This window comes from Gobio gobio, assembly GCF_949357685.1.
Source record: "Gobio gobio genome assembly, chromosome: 22".
Classification (NCBI taxonomy): domain Eukaryota; kingdom Metazoa; phylum Chordata; class Actinopteri; order Cypriniformes; family Gobionidae; genus Gobio; species Gobio gobio.
This window is the reverse complement of record NC_137118.1, coordinates 4,596,470-4,614,053: the sequence shown is the minus strand read 5'-3', so window position 1 is coordinate 4,614,053 and position 17,584 is coordinate 4,596,470. Positions and strand designations below refer to the sequence as shown.

Below are 17,584 nucleotides of genomic sequence, written 5' to 3'. Positions count from 1 at the left end.
ATGAGTAAGATAGACTATAAGACCCGCAATATGTCTCTCAGCTGACATTTTTATTTATTTACATTAGTAAGCTACAGGACATAGTCTTTCAAAACATGACCTTCGCGAAAGAGAAAAAAAAAATGCATTATGTACCCAGCACTTTTGAAAATGCACTTCTGAATGCGTCTCTGTCCCCAGCACATTTCAAACCAAACTGACGCCCATGTGTTTATGCTACAAAAAGGGTAAAACGATGTGCCTGGGGTCCTGTAACACTGGGTATCCTGAGTGGATTGTCTGGGTGTCATTTGGTGCGTTCAAGTCATGTCGTAAAGATCATATTTACGATTTGAACGCCACCACAAAGTCGTAAATACCAGGGAAGTCAGGATTTTCTTTAAGCCCCGATCTATACGAGTTGGGGGCATGTCAGTGAGAAACACGGTGGAATCAATGGATGCAACGTCTGTAGTTGATAACGGGTTTAGCAGTGATACTGTCAGGCTTCGTAATTTACTACAAAGTAAGCTAGCATTGTAATATAACAATTAGCCTAATATATTACGATACAGCTTACAGTGGTTTCTTAGATGAAATAAAAACGTAAAAGATTAAAACTCTAGGACCTAATAAAACTCATTTTCTATAAGAAATTAGAAAATTCTTTGTTGTTCATTTTCCATAAGCAGAGTTAAAGGAACACTCAACTTTGTTTGAAAATAGGCTCCTTTTACAAGTCCCCTAGAGTTAAATAGTTGAGTTTTACCGTTTTTGAATCCATTCAGCCGATCTTTGTATCTGGCGGTAGCACTTTTAGCATAGCTTAGCATACATCATTGATTCTGGTCAGTCCATTAGCATCTCATTCAAAAAATGACCAAAGACACTTTCAATATTTTTCCTATTTAAAACTTGACTCTTCAGTTACATCGTGTGCTAAGACCAACTGAAAATTAAAAGTTACGATTTTCTACACCTTTAAGGCTAGGAACTACTTTCTCATTCCTGCATAATAGTGGCGGATCTTCGCGGCCGTACCATGGCTGCAGCGGCGCAATGATTCGTTGGTATTCTGTGAAACATGGTATACACCTTACTATCTTACTATCACAGCCCTTTACAACACAGAACCATGGCTAATCACACAACACAATTTGTCGGCTGCAAGCCTGAAACTTTCTCTGCAACTACACAAACTTAGTGCCGGTCACATTGAAAGTTACCTAGCTGGGGCTACTTTCAGGCGTTGTAATATCATTGCGCCGCTGCAGCCATGGTACGCCTGCGAAGATCTGCGACTATTACGCCGGAATGAGAAAGTAGTTCCTAGCCATATAGGTGTAGAAAATCGCAACTTTTAATTTTCAGTTGGTCTTAGCACACGATGTAACTGTAGAAGAGTCAAGTTTTAAATAGGAAAAATATTGAAAGTGTCTTTGGTCATTTTTTGAATGAGATGCTAATGGACTGACCAGAATCAATGATGTATGCTAAGCTATGCTAAAAGTGCTACCGCCAGATACAAAGATCGGCTGAATGGATACAAAAACGGTAAAACTCAACTATTTAATTCTAGGGGACTTGTAAAAGGAGCCTATTTTCAAAAAAAGTGGAGTGTTCCTTTAACAAACCTTGCTGTATTTTCGTGAAATTCATTGAAAGAAGGTACACCGCCATCTTGCTCCGACCAAAGTGACTTGAATGCATGTGATGTCGTAAACACGACTTCTCATCTCATAAATACGAACATCCCAGGAGGACTGGAACACAACAATTCTCTCATTAAGTTAGTGAGTCCATGCTAATGTACAAACCTAAATAGCCAACTGTTCTCACATCATGGTCAAAATCACATAAACAAAGGTCTACATTTTAGTGCCTCTCCATATTAAACTGCTTAAATGTGAATTTATAAAAAAGATATTTAAAAAACATCAATTTCAAGACAGACATGTATAGCTCAGAATGTATTTTATTTATACAAAACAACAAGGACTACCAAAAAGTTAGTCAAAGGAACATCATTTTGGTTTTTTGAATGAAATACATTTCCTCACGATCTCCAAAACACTCCTTAAAAAAGACAAATACAATCGTTCACAACAGTCGTCAAATGACACTCTCTTGGCTTTGAAAAGAAAGGGGGAAAGGGACCACATTCTCTTGTGACCGCAGCGATGGGGATCCACAGACGGAGACGAGACGGACACACAGAAGCGTCCTCGGCCTGGTTAGGTCTTCAGACTTGCTGTCTAGCTGGCTGGTCAAACAACACGTATTGTGCTTTCTATTTTTATTTTTTTTGTTGTTGTTCTCCAACACAACAAGAGTGCAATAGTATTATGCTTTGAAATGCTGCTGTATACATTTCTACAAGAGGTTGGCACATTCAGACATTAACTTATCTATAATATCGGAGCTTTTAACATGATTTCATTTCTTCTTTCATGTATAAATACAATATACTCTTCTTTCCAGGCATCTGGACCCCATGTAAAAAGCTTGAACGTATGATTATTTACAGTGACAGCGTGATGAAAAATGCCCCCGTGAAGGTCATAAATAACAATAATAACAATAATTAATAACGTAATCAAAAGTCCCAGATTCACGTTCTGAAATCTGTACACTCGTCCACTTTTCTTCGGTTCTTCTCTTCAGTTTACGAACGAAAACAGAGGGATGCCCATGTCAAACTTCCTGCGTCTCACAGCCTTCCCTTATCTCATCTCCTGGAGGAGTAGAAAAAGAAAAGAAAAAATGAGATAAACGGGATTTGAAATGGACAGAACCAGATGATTTTAGATGAACAATGCTGGTTATTATAGCAGCTTGACCAGAATGACCACTGTAAGACGCTAAAACCTTCATGAAAGTGGTCAAAATACACCTTATCCTGCTAACCAATGGTTGTGGCCTCTCTGAGGACAAAAGAAAGGCTTTTTGGTTTGGTCTACAGATGACTTAATGCAGCAGGGATTGTCCATCATGGGACGTGACAAGATCTGAGGACACAGAATAAAGGCAGACCCCTTCTCCCCTCTCTCCGTCAAGCATCTATTCACGCTCTCTGTCCGACTGGAAAGATAACGCTAACCACCGTGACAGGACGGGGTAACCCGAAACTCCCTCCCCGGGGAGCGTATAGCCCTCTTTTATGTGGCCTGTCCTTTATGTTCCAGAGGGGGTAACCTGAGAAGAGGGCACACATCTGAGGAGGCTCTTCAGTCCATGTGGAGTGACCTCACGAGTGTGTAACCCAGTGCCCGTCACAGAACTATTCATGTTTATAGGGAAACACTGTAAAAAGAAAAAAGTTATGCAACTAGCTCTTCCTAATTTGAGCTCTCTGTTTGACTAAAGTTATAAATGGTGATCATTAGCAGGGCTTGACATTAACACCCGCCAACCCAAATTTTTGAGATATATTTATATATTTTTCAATTGTAGTCTTTTAAAGAGGCATCTGAAATAATAAACTAAGTGCAATGTAGTGTTGTCAGAATTTTTTTTCCGACACATATCGATACTAAAAAGCTTCAAATACTAATTTTCTGCAGAAAAGAAGCACGATACCAGCTGCTCTTTCCCGAGCGAGTGACACACAAACACGCCTCCCCTCGTTCGTTTTATTTTCTCCAAATATAAATATATATTGTATATATGAATGAATATTGTTGGTGTTACAGGGCTTGAATTTCGCATGGGATTGGACGTATTGCATATAGTAGGGTGACCAAACGTCCTGTTTTCCCAGGACATGTCCTGTTTTCAAGTCCTGTCCTGGCCCTAATATCAGTCCTTCCAGAAAAATGCGGCTTTTTTTTTGATTGTTGTGGGCAAAAATCCTTGATTATGCGGCACGTTTTCTTAAAAAATGCGATGGAAAATGCGGGATATTTATGCGATAAAATTGCGGGAACTTGCAAAAACTGCGCTTAGATGAAAAAGAGAAAAAAAGCACTACATCACAGAAAGTGCTGGGAATATTTAAGTTCTCATCTTGTTTTATTGAAGACCTTAATAATCACATGGCTCAAATTTACAAAACATTGAGTCAAACAAGTTCTGTAGCTTTACAAAAGGAATATGATACAACTTCTGAATTTTTTTTATAAATAACTTCCTGTTTTACAGAGGTAGCTATACAAAACAGACATTTGAGTGCTTCCAATGCACAAAGTGCAATCTCTTAAAGGGTTAGTTCAACCAAAAATGAAAATTCTGTCATTAATGACTTCCCCTCATGTCGTTCGACACCCGTAAGACCTCCGTTCATCTTTAGACACAAATGAAGATATTTTAGTGTAAATCCGATGGCTCAGAAAGGCCTCCATTGGCACAATGCACTTTACACTCTCAAGACCCATCAAAGGTACTAAAGACGTCATTACAAAGTCCATCTCACTACAGTGGTTCTACAATAACTTCATGAAGCGATGAGAATAGTTTTTGTGCGCAAAAAAACCCTAAATAACGACTCATATAGTGATGACCGATTTCAAAACACAGCATCATGAAACTTCGAAGCGTTATGAATCAGTGAGTTCGGATCGCGCTTCAAACCACCAAACTGCTGAAATCACATGACTTTGGCGATTTAAACCGCTGAATCGACTCACTGATTCATAACGCTTCGAAGCTTCATGATGCTGTGTTTTGAAATCGGTCAACACACCGGGAAACTGCTTTGCGCGGTCTTTTGCTGTTATTTTTGTTGGCAAATGGGAATTTGCGTGTTTCATTATGGTTTCACAGATATCTATGGTTTCACCACGGGGTTTGCAGCTTTTCGATGACGTTCGCGTCGGGTAATTACTTCACTTCAAAACGTTCCCATGGCAATAGGGGGAAATGGCGGCTCTTGTGTGAAGTAAACAAAAATTTTTCAACTTTCTGCTAATATATATGACTTTTTTGCAACGAAAATGAAGGGATTATGAAATCATGCTAGCCCGCATATTTTGCACGAGGAAATAGGCAATTTACGCGGAGTATTTGAAAAAATGTGGCCCCTGCATAAATATGCAGACTTTGGCTGATTATGCATTAAATCATGCGATCGCATAATTGCGTTTTTCTGGAGGGACTGTAATATAACCATTTTCTATCCATACAGAGGGGGGCATACTGTAAATGTATTGAAATTAATAAAGAATCTTTGAGTAAACTTCGAGTATCATTTGAGTATTTCATTGCCAGGCCGAGTGTCCTGGTTTTCAGTAATCAAAATATGGTCACCCTAAGCATATAGTTTTACTCTTTCCCACAGATTTTGTGCTCGGACTCAAAGTGCGCGCACATAAAGCCATCTTGCGTTCGCTGCCTTATTACATTTAAAAAATACACGCAGAATAATGTCAAAATGCCGGTCTTGACACTAACGTACACACGTACACACAGTCAGTTCTGTTTTAAGTGAACGTAAACAGCATGTGTAACAGTATAATATACCTTCTGCCAAATTATGAGATTATATAAAATATATCCAAATGTCACTTTTTCCCCATGGTATCAGTCAAAATTGTGGCCAGTGAAAATAATGAGTGGCTAGTAACTTTGGGAAACCGCTGGAGCAGAAAAGTGTCAAGCCCTGATCATCAGTTATACATCTTCTGATCATGAAAATGTGTTGTGGTATTACTAAGTTTTTTGGACATTACTCCACCACTTCACCACTGTACATTTCTGCATATGAAGAGAGATTTATGTATCGCAAAGATGTAAAATAAACCACAGCAATGTTAGCAATTTTACCATGGTAAAAGGATTATGTACATATTTACATTACAAATGCAATGCACAGTTGACAAAAAGGGTTAATAAATTACTATGACTACTATTTATTATTATTAACAAACATCAATATTCCTCACCAAATAATGCACTCTTTATAGAGTTATGTGCTATTTTAAAGTTTTGAACGTTTCATCCACTTATATTTTAGAGCTGGAACTCTTTGGTGAATAAAAAGTAAGAAAGAATATGACAGAGTCTCTTCTTTTTGTATTTGAGCACTGCAAAACTTGGTAAAGAGTGACCGTGCAAGTGTCTGATGTGAGACAAAAACACTTTACGGACAGATCAGTGTGTTGTAGTGTCTCTTCTGTCATCTGTTCTCGGAGCAGTGGGGAATGTACTTCACAGGAAGTGTCTGATTGCTGGCTAAAAGTCCAGTGTCTCTGCTCTGCAGAACTCTCACATTATGTGCCCGACAGCCAGATGGACTCGGACACACTTAGTCAAGTCTGTCTCAGCAATGAAGGAGTGTGAAGAAAAGATAAACTAATGCACATGTTTGTGAGCCTGTGTGCGACTAATCTCAGCTAATGTTTAAGATTTGGGATTAGGATTTGGGAGGATGAGGATTAAATCTTGAGAGCATATACTTTAAAAAACAACACATAATCAGTATTTTATGTCTTGAATTATTGTAAAAACTATATCCTTAAACAAGATGGATTTACTTTTGCCAAACTGTGCATCACTTGTTTTAAGCATAAAAAAAAATTATATTTGTGTTAAGAAAAATACTAAATTAAGTCTTAAAATATGCCATTTTTATCAATCATAAGTATTTCAATATTAGGTAAATATTAGTTTTAAGGATTATTCAATATTTTTTACTAGATAAAAGACAAAAAGACTGATCAAGACAATGATTGTCTGCGGTGTGAGAAATGTTACTTGGTCTTACATCATTTCTCTTCCTGCCCGTTCCGTGCCCTCGTGATCCTGTTGACCCCCGTGATGATGAACTTCCTGTTGTGGAGCAATTGCTGGACATCTGACCCCGAGACAGGAAGTTGGGCTTGTTGTAAGGAATTAAATCATCCTCTGTGGAGAGGCACATAAACAAAATCATAAATCATAATGTTAGGGGTCAATAAAAATGTACTGAAAAGTGTATATATCAGTACACTATATATATATGTGTGTGTGTGTGTGTGTGTGTGTGTGTGTGTGTGTGTGTGTGTGTGTGTGTGTGTGTGTGTGTGTGTGTGTGTGTGTGTGTGTGTGTGTGTGTGTGTGTGTGTGTGTGTGTGTGTGTGTGTGTGTGTGTGTGTGTGTGTGTGTGTGTGAGTGAGTGTGATGGGTAGGTTTAAGGGTAGGGTTAGTGTAAGGGGAGAGAATATACAGTTTGTACAGTATAAAAACCATTACGTCTATGGAGAGTCCCCACAAAGATAGTGAACTGTGTGTGTGTGTGTGTCTGAGGGTGTACATGTTTTTCTAGCCTGGTGGGGACTTCAACCTGCATGTAGACAGACTCATGGGAACTTGTGTCACCGTAGGGACCTAAATTGAGGTCCCCATGGGCACAAAAGCTTATAAATCATTCAGAATGAGTTTTTATGAAAATGTAAAAATGCAGAATGTCTCCTGTGAGGGTTAGGTTTAGGGGTAGGGTTAGTGTAAGGGGATAGAATATACGGTATGTACGGTATAAAAACCATTACGCCTATGGCGAGTCCCCAGAAGGATAGCGCACCAGACAAGTGTGTGTTTGTGTGTGTGTTTGTGTGTGTGTGTGTGTGTGTGTGTGAGATGGGTAGGTTTAGGGGCAGAGGCAGTGTAAGGGGATAGAATATACGGTTTGTACAGTATAAAAACCATTACGCCTATGGCGAGTCCCCAGAAGGATAGCGCACCAGACAGGTGTGTGTGTGTGTGTCTGAGGGTGTGTGTGTGTGTGTCTGAGAGTGTGTGTGTGTGTGTGTGTGTGTGATGGGTAGGGTTAGTGTAAGGGGAGAAAATATACAGTTTGTACAGTATAAAGACCATTACGTCTATGGAGAGTCCCCACAAAGATAGTGAACCAGACGTGTGTGTGTGTGTGTGTGTGTGTGTGTGTGTGTGTGTGTGTGTGTGTGTGTGTGTGTGTGTGTGTGTGTGTGTGTGTGTGTGTGTGTGTGTGTGTGTGTGAGTGTGTGTGAGCATTGAAGACTGTCAGGTGTTCTCTAACCATCTATCCGTCTATGAGAAGAGTTTTTCCGATTGGGTGTGCTCTGTTCTCTCCTCTCCATGGAGGAATGGGAGCTGCCCACTCTCTCGAGGGACGTCTGCCCACATTCGAATCCCCCCACTTGAGCGCAGTCGATCACATCCTCAGGGGGCGGCTCTGGTGGAGGGGGCAGATCTGCAGAGATGTGACCAGCATGTTAACTACACCGGAGCAGGATAAATGATTAACTAACTCCATTCTGGAAAAGGCCTGGTCAGTAACTCACCGCCTTGCAGTATATCTCTTCGGTATTGACCGCTCTTGGAGGTTTTCTTCTTCACCTTGGACTTCTGCCCAGGAGGCGTTTGTTCTGCAGAAGGCCTCGCTCGACCTGCAAGAGGGGGGTGTGACATGACAATGACTAAACTACAACAACTGTAGCTTTAGGAGGAGGTTATGTGTGTAATTTTATATTGCTGAGGGCATAGAAGTGGTATTTCACTTCTGTTAAAGTAGCCAAAGCTGAAACACACCTGGCGTGGTGTTGCAGATGTTCTCCACGCTTTGGGCGGCTCCTTGGCTCAGGTCCCGTTTATGTGCTGAGCGTTGTGGCATGGTGTTGTCAGGACACTCCTGATTGGCCGACAGGTTTGGGTTGGACTGGGTTAGAGGGGGGCTTGGTGCTCGCGGCACAGGCACCGGTCCACACGCCAACCGGCTGTCAGTTACAACAAAGTTTGACGGGATGAAATACAATCAGAAAATGACATTACATCCAACCTAAATGAGCCCTCGGTTTCAACTCAAAACTACATTCTCAGGACCAGCGAGGACACTATTATAACACTCCTAATAAATGAAAAACATAGTAGGCCAAGATCAGCACTTTGTAAAAGTAAATCATCTTTCTAAACTTGGCACAACTGCAGTCTAGAAGGAAGCTTAATGAGAGTCTCTGTGCCGTGACCTGCAGAGGAATAAATTATTCATAAAACATATTCTCTCCAGCAGGAACAAACAATAACGCTGTAAAAATCCACCTAAGAGAGTGAAAACAAATAAACTAATTCCTGAAGGATTGCTGATATTAACGGTCCTAAAGTGAACACTGCCTCTAGAATACAACTAATGTCATTTACGCATCAGATTTATCTTTTGAAAGGCACTAAATAAAGTTTAGAAAAGAAAATCTTCAAACTCTCCATAAACTTGTTATGCTATTCATGTCGGAATGCTGACCTGTCAAAAAAACATGCACAGGAAATTGTGCAATATCACTTGAAGGTTTATTTAAGGCAGCGGCTATTTACACGAAGTCAAAATAACATTTTCTTAGCGATAAGATGATATTTACACTAAGTGTAATAGCTGTAGATGCGATTTACTCAGTGAAAATAGTGATATATTATATTTACACCATGTAAAAGTAGCTGTTCTTTGCAATATGTGTAAATAGTATGCCATTTATACTTTATTTTGGCAGATACATACTTTTTGCACCTCAGCATTGTTGTACATTAACAGGATGCAATAATAACAGGGTCAATTATTATATTTATTAAAATTATTAAATGGATGCCGCCTTAATGGGACAATAAAAGCCCTCCCTACATCTACCCCTACCCAATAAATGCTTTTATTATTATTAAATATAATTTCGCTAGGCACTTTATTTCCATTTCTAGACATTTTCTTCATTTTTATTGAAAGTAAATGCCTTTCCGATGTGATATGTGATGGGAAAAGAGAGAAGAGCGAACTTGCCAAAAGGCGGATTCGAACACGGGTCGATCACGTCAAAACCAAGATCCTTAAGCCTCATGCTTTACTGCCTACACCACTGAAGACGTTGAAATACATGTTTTTTTTAATCTTATTTGGCCCAATCAGGCGTTGTTAGGTGGAGCTAGTGTGAAAGCACTTGTCAACAAGGCACGCTATTTTGTCCTTGGTGTAAATAGACACTCCGTTTATTTAATAATGTGTCTCACCGTGCTATATGTGTCTGTTCGAGCTGGTGTAAGCGGGGTATATCGTGGCAGTGGCCATCGTCTCTGGGAGATGGGGTTAAGGTGGCGGTGGACTGGTGGCTGTAGGACGTGGTCGGGGAAGGAGCCTCTAATCTAGAGGCATGAGCAGGACCGTCCTCCATCGTGCCGTCCATCAGGTAAGTCCTCTCTGGGAGAGGAGGACACCACTCTTCCTCATCAGACCTGTGAGAGGACAAAAGTGTCAATATTTTAAGGTCCATAAAAAAATGTATATATATAAAATATTTATATATATAAATATATATGTAAAATATTTATATATAATATGAATTTTATATATATATATATATATATATATATATATATATATATATATATATATATATATATATATATATATATATATATATATATACATACAGTATATACATATATATATATATACAGTATATACATGCAAATATTTCTTAAATATATACATGAATGAGTGTGCATTTATATATACATAACACAGTACACAGATATATTATGTAAACACAAACTTATTTTGGATGTGATTAATCGATTTGACAGCACTAATAATAATAGAAATATTGAAAACTCATATTTGCAAGGGCGATTTCCCACTAAAATATTGTAAAATAATACTCCCACTAGCCATTTAATAGCAGCAGCACATGTTTTTCTGGGTTTTGATGTAAATGACTACTGGCTGCTTTAAAACCTTCTGTTTTAATAGGAAATATGTCAAGACGGCTTTTGTTAAAGAAATTAATACTTTTATTCAGCATTAAATTGATCAAAGCTGGCATACACTTTTACAAAAATATTATATTTCAAATAAATATGGTTCTTTTGAACTTTCAATTCATCAAAGAATCCTGAGGAAAAATATTCCACAAAAATATTAAGCAGCACAACTGTTTTCAACATTGATAATCATAAGAAATGTTTCTTGAGCACCATTTCAGAAATGGCTTCTGAAAATGAAGCTTTAGACCTTTAAAAATCGTTGCGCTCTCAGAAACCAAGATTTCAAAAGTCTTTGGACTTGGCTAACTTTAGACATTCGGTCTCCTTACAATAGGAATGGAAGCAGTCACATATCCACGACGTGGAGCTGACATTAATAACACACTTTAATGCGAGACCTTTAGGATTTACACATTAGATACTATAACACAGGGATATAACAAATGAAGATTTTGATATTGTCTTTGGATTGTTTTCTTAGTTTATGCAGGTATTATATTTATGTTATTATTATTAATGCATGTTTAAACTTTCACATTTTGTCTTGTGCTTTTGTGATCCATTTTTTTTTTTTTAAACATCATGTGATCGCTAGTATAAAGGTTTGTTGAAAAAGTGTTTTAATTGTCTGACAAAGAGCCTGTGTTACTCGAAATGTAACCCATGTGCGAGTCCACTATTAAATATTGTTGCATATTTTGGAGCTTTGGTGTGCCGACTTTTTTTCTATTTGTATACATTTTTTTGTCGAGCACCCAACTTTGAGCATATTTTTGAAAATTAAGCTTTGCATCAAAATTTTATAAATATATTAAAAGAGAAATCAGTTAAAAATGTTTGACAATATTGCGATTTGTACAATATTTTTATCAAGTAATTGCAGCTTTGGTGAACATAAGACATTAAAAAAATCTTCCCGATGCCAGACTTTTGTGAAAGGAAATGAGCAGATGATGCAGAAGTTGGAAAAGACTCACTTGCCCTTGTCACTTAGAGTGGCAGAATAAGTGACGTTTTTCTGCTTTATAACTAAATTTTTATCAGAAGGTTAAGTAAGTCCAGTACCTCTGTGCTAAATCAATCACGGCACACTCATTATGATTGCCTGCTGCAGTAATCACCGGGTCAATGCAACCGGTGGCATATCGATTCCTGCCGCTCTGTCAAATGAGACAGCCTGGCCTCCAGATAACAATATGCCTGATCTTTCAGCTCTCATGGGACCAATCCATGCAAGAGCAATGGAAAATAAGTTTAATGCAGTGGCATTTTAAGTGGCACTGACTCGATGTTTTGCCTTGGGCACTTTGAGGGCAAACCGATGAGCTGAAAGACACCTACACGCGGAGCGCTCTTGGTTTAGAACGTCATTTTAGTTGAGTTCTCGTTGAGCTGAAGGGTGAATTATTAAGATCAGAGTCATAATGCAGTAACAGAGCCGATGTTCTCGCCTTCGGGCTGGCACAAATGTTAACCTTGTGATCAATGAGTTCACCACACTTTTGAGGGCTAGTTATGACAATCTACTCTGGCTGTGAGTGTTGCATTGCGTTCTTGCGCCCTGAATAACATCTAATGCTCGGAGGAAGAAACTTGAGAAGGGTTGTACCTGTCACTGGCTAATGCGGTTACTGCGGGAGGCTATGTCAAGGTTATCGGATTCACAGATCTCCACTGGGCTGGTTAACCGCTGCGGCTAATGTGACGTGCCCTCGTTAGTGCCCCTCGCGGGCAGCCATTGGGCTGAAGTGGCGGCAGAAAGCAATAAGAGCGTCTGTACCCATCAGAGCCTGCGGCCGGGGCACTCTGCGGCTACCACTGACCGCGAGCTTCACTAACAAGGGACTAATGCGATACAGACTAGGAAAAGGAAACATAATTCAGTCAGGCCGTCATGAGGAAACAGACCAGACTCAAGGGTAGCATATCGCTAACTTTGTTAGCCTCCATATACAGCCTTGTCAACAGCAATCAAACTGTGAATTTAGAGACGGTTCCTGGAACAATCAGCAAAACTTTGTCCAGAAGGCTAAGCGAGGCTCTCAGCTAGCCAATTGGTAAAAGATGTCGACACGTAGACATGGAAATTAAGTTAAAAACTAAAATGAATTGCTGAAAGCGTGTGTAAGAACTTGAGATTCATTTTGTCTGCCAAAGTCCTGATGGAACACTCTCTGGTCAGCTTGTTCAGCTCCTGTCTAATTGAATGGAGACTGAAAGTCTTTGTTATGAATGTTTACATAACATGTCAAATCACCAAAAGTATAATTGCTTTTTAATTTAAAGTGCCCCTATTATGGTTTTTCGAATATTTCCTCTCATGCAGCGTGTAATATCACTGTTTGTGAATGTAATCATTGTAAAGTCGAAAGTGCACGATAAATAAAGTTATTGTCTCCAAAAGAAAGAATTGACTCTGAACCGCCTAAACGAGTCGTTTGTTCTACATCACTAGAAAAGACATTTGCATAATGCCCGGCTATGTTATACGTCATCCGCCCGCGAACAACTCGACCCGCCGTCAAACGTCATTTTACTGACGACTCAAATCTCAGATTCACAAAACGCTTGCTCTTCAAAGATGAGTCAGTACCAGTTTATGTGGACCAGCTCCTCAGAATCACAACCTGTACGTATGAATAATTATTGATTGTCTACCAGATGTTCAAAATACATAGTTTTGTGTTTTATATTGTGCAAGTTTCCGGCTAACTCACGTTATGACTGTCTTACTGAAATACTTCTGCTCATCAGCTGTGGGCCACTATTACCTAAAACTGTGTGTATTATTGCAGATCGTCTGTCGTTCTTACTACTGTGAGTAAAGATAAAGGATGGAGTGAGATTAGTTTGACAAGCGTTTATGTTCCATCAGTCATTCATGTTAGCGCTGGGCTAACGTATGCGCTGTTATTGATACAGTTCCCACATGTGCACCGCAATAAATCAGAAACACACACACGGGTTTGCTGATGGACACACACTTGCTAATGCTGATGGTGAGGAATTACAGCTGCAACATCTCATAATGAAGCTCAAGATGAGAAGCGTATGAGAAACTCCTGCTCGAGTCGTGCTTGTGATGGAGGTTGGGGTTGAATAACTAGTTCTTCAATGTTTCATCATCGGACTCGCGCTCGGATTGATGTGGTCAAATCGACGTCATCGTTACTGTCTTTACAGTGTGTGTGCAATCGCTGAGCTTTAGGAAGCCTCCGGAACTGAAGTTCAGTTATGGTAATGAGCTGAACGCGGTAGACCAATCACAACAGACTGTGCCGTCTGGCTAATCAGAGCAGAGTAGCTCACGGAAAGGAGGGATTTAGAGAGACTGATTCATCAGTCGTTTGAGAATCAGTGAACAATGTGGTGTGCAATGTGTATTATGAGAAAATGAAAGTGTTTGTTGACCTTTGATGCATGTAAACCTGTTGTAGGAGACGCCACACAATTAGGAGGCTTTAAAATAGCATAATAGTGGCATTAAAAATGCTAAACGCTGTATTTTTCAGGCAGGTCGAGCTGACACAGCACTGAAATGAATCTGAAGCCTTCCAGTGAACTTTACCCCATGTCCTGGATTAGTTCGTTATCGTCTTCCTCTTCACACTCGTCCAGCTCTCCACAGAGGGGTGGAGGTGGCAATGCATCCATCCAGTTGAGAGACGGTGTTTTAACTGGCTTCCCCATCAACTTCTGCTTTGGTTGTTTTACTGTAAAAAAACAAGTGATTAGTGGAGAACAAAAACACACACCTTAATTCAGCAGTGTTATACTAAAACTAAAATGAATAAAAATCGCTAAACTGAACTGAAATAAAATATAAATAATAGATGAAAAACTAAGAAATAAGTTGACATTGAGGTACTAAAAAGCTAAACAGAAATATTAAAAAAAAGAATAAAAATGACAAAAGCACGTATAATTACTAACACTAAAATTAAAACAAAATAGAAGCTAATTCTCAATATAAATAACTTCTATAATAATATATAAATAATAGTAAAACACTCTTATTCAGCAAAACTGAAATAGATTAAAAAAATGTACTAGATTAAACACATTTTTCTGTGATTAATCATGATTAAAAACAATTAAGCAAATATGAATATATTTTATGTTTTAATAATATTTAAAATATGCTCATATACAGTACACATATATATATATATATATATATATATATATATATATATATATATATATATATATATATATATATATATATATATATATATATATATATATATATATACACACACACTTTTTTTAAATTAAAAATATTCATATATTTTGTTCCACTGGCTTTAATTTATGTTGATTATTTATTTTAAATATTATTTTTTTATTTTTTTTATAATAATATATTACATATTATTAAAAATATATACTATTGTTAAAAATATAAAATCGTTACTTAAAATAAAGCTGAAATTAAATATACTTATATAATTACGGTAATTTGTTGCACTGGCTTTAATTTATGAATATATTTTATAATGGTAAAATCCCTCTGGGATTAATAATAAGTCTAACTTTAATGTTACATATAAATCAATATAAATAAATTCTATAATAATATATAAATAATAATAAAACAACCCTCTCATTCAACCAAACTGAAGTGAACAGATTAGACTCAAAGATACCGTTGTCAGTTTTACAGCGGTCCGGCTGGGCATATTGAGCATTGGAGGTTCCAGGCTGGGTCATCCAATGGCTGCCATCTTGTTCAGGGCTGCAGGGCGCCTGGTTGGTGAAAGGCATGATGGGAGTGCTGGCGTAGGGCGTGGTATGTTGAGAATACTGGGCGGAGAAACTGCGCAGGTCCTCGCCGGTGGGGTCAATGGTGCTGTAGATGGGACCTTCGTTGGAATCTGCACTGTACTTCTCATTTTGGTTGAGGTAATTAGAGATTCCCGCCTCTGAGGAAGCGATGGTAAATTAATTAGGGTTTAATTAATACGACTCTGTGCTGTGGAAACTTTGTGTTAAATGAATTTAACGGTACAGCCGGTGGTGTTGTTCTATAACAGCGGGTCTTACCATTATAGTATCTCTCCGGGGTGTCATGTTTAGACGTACAGCAGTTCACAGAGTCTTTCCCGTTGTGAACGAGATTGGTGGTTGGCCAAGAATCAGCCAGCCACGGGTAATTTCCAATGTTAGTACCCAGCATACCGGGCCTGCTTAACCAGACATATCCAGAAATATTAATAAGTATAGAATCTAAACAGTGACTGTATTTACACTCTGAATCGATGGCTAAAAGTGCCATTTACCTTCCGTTAAGTCCAGAACTTTCTCCATGTGGAAAACCAACTGTAAAATAAATAAATAATGCAATTCAAAAGCACATAACAAAATAATAATGCAATAATGCAAAATAGCAAAAGCACATAACAAAATGTATGCAAATTTCAAAATATGAATAAATACTATGTAGTAGGGGTGTAACAATATATCGTGCCACAATATTACAAAATACAAAAATGTAACAATATATATCGTGGATAGTGACAATCTGTGTGAGAATTTTTTTTATTTTGTTTTTCGTGTGAGTACTACATTATTTATAACGTTGAAAATAATGCACTATAGTATCGTGAGTTCATATAATAATATCATTACAATATTCATACAATAATATCGTATTGTGAGTTCATATGTCTTGGAGTATCGCAATAATATCGTATCGAGAGTTCATATGTTTTGGAGTATCGCAATAATATCGTATCGTGAGTTCATATGTTTTGGAGTATCGCAATAATATTGTATCGTGAGTTCATATATCTTGGAGTATCGCAATAATATCATATCAAAATAATATTGTATCATGAGTTATTTTGTCTTGGAGTATCCCAATAGTATCGTATCGTGAGTCCATATGTTTTGGAGTATCGCAATAATATCGTATCGTGAGTTCATATGTTTTGGAGTATCGCAATAATATTGTATCGTGAGTTCATATGTTTTGGAGTATCGCAATAATATTGTATCGTGAGCCCATATATTTTGGAATATCCCAATAATATCGTATCGTGAGTTCTTTTGTCTTGGAGTATCCCAATAATATCGTATTGTGAGTTCATATATCTTGGAGTATCCCAACAATATCGTATTGTGAGTTCATATATCTTGGAGTATCACAATAATATCGTATCGTGAGTTCATATACCTTGGAGTATCCCAATAATATTGTATTGTGAGTTCATATACCTTGGAGTATCCCAATAATATTGTATTGTGAGTTCATATATCTTGGAGTATCCCAATAATATCGTATTGTGAGTTAATATATCTTGGAGTATCGCAATAATATCGTATCGTGAGTTCATATATCTTGGAGTATCAAAATAATATCGTATCGTGAGTTCTTTTGTCCTGGAGTATCCCAAAAATATCGTCTCATGAGTTCTTTTGTCTTGGAGTATCCCAATAATATCGTATCGTGAGTTCATATATCTTGGAGTATCCCAATAATATCGTATCATGAGTTCTTTTGTCTTGGAGTATCCCAATAATATCGTATTGTGAGTTCATATATCTTGGAGTATCCCAATAATATCGTATTGTGAGTTCATATATCTTGGAGTATCCCAATAATATCGTATCGTGAGTTCTTTTGTCTTGGAGTATCCCAATAATATTGTATCGTGAGTTCATATATCTTGGAGTATCCCAATAATATTGTATCGTGAGTTCATATATCTTGGAGCATCCCAATAATATTGTATCGTGAGTTCATATATCTTGGAGTATCGCAATAATATCGTATCGTGAGTTCATATGTTTTGGAGTATCGCAATAATATCGTATCGTGAGTTCATATGTTTTGGAGTATCGCAATAATATCGTATTGTGAGTTCAGTATTGTGATATGCATCGAATCGTGACATGAGGGTATCGTTAC

At 37.9% G+C, this 17,584-nt stretch overlaps 1 protein-coding gene across 3 annotated transcripts in view; it reads right to left on the bottom strand.

Annotated features, from left to right (window-relative positions):
* Positions 1-1,937: 1,937 nt before the first annotated feature.
* Positions 1,938-17,584, bottom strand: part of robo3 (roundabout, axon guidance receptor, homolog 3) — a 214,961-nt gene continuing 199,314 nt past the window's right edge. For 2 of the 3 annotated variants that reach the window (XM_079804829.1, XM_079804830.1), the window contains exons 18-27: positions 15,954-15,993; positions 15,718-15,860; positions 15,321-15,596; positions 14,240-14,384; positions 9,919-10,140; positions 8,461-8,645; positions 8,214-8,318; positions 7,949-8,122; positions 6,680-6,819; positions 1,938-2,714 (exon numbers count right to left, since the gene is read on the bottom strand). In XM_079804829.1, the coding sequence (XP_079660955.1) occupies positions 2,703-2,714; positions 6,680-6,819; positions 7,949-8,122; positions 8,214-8,318; positions 8,461-8,645; positions 9,919-10,140; positions 14,240-14,384; positions 15,321-15,596; positions 15,718-15,860; positions 15,954-15,993 (1,442 nt within the window). In that variant the 3' untranslated portion in view covers positions 1,938-2,702. The remainder of the gene's footprint in view (positions 2,715-6,679; positions 6,820-7,948; positions 8,123-8,213; positions 8,319-8,460; positions 8,646-9,918; positions 10,141-14,239; positions 14,385-15,320; positions 15,597-15,717; positions 15,861-15,953; positions 15,994-17,584) is intronic. The other variant, XM_079804831.1, reaches the window with a different exon arrangement.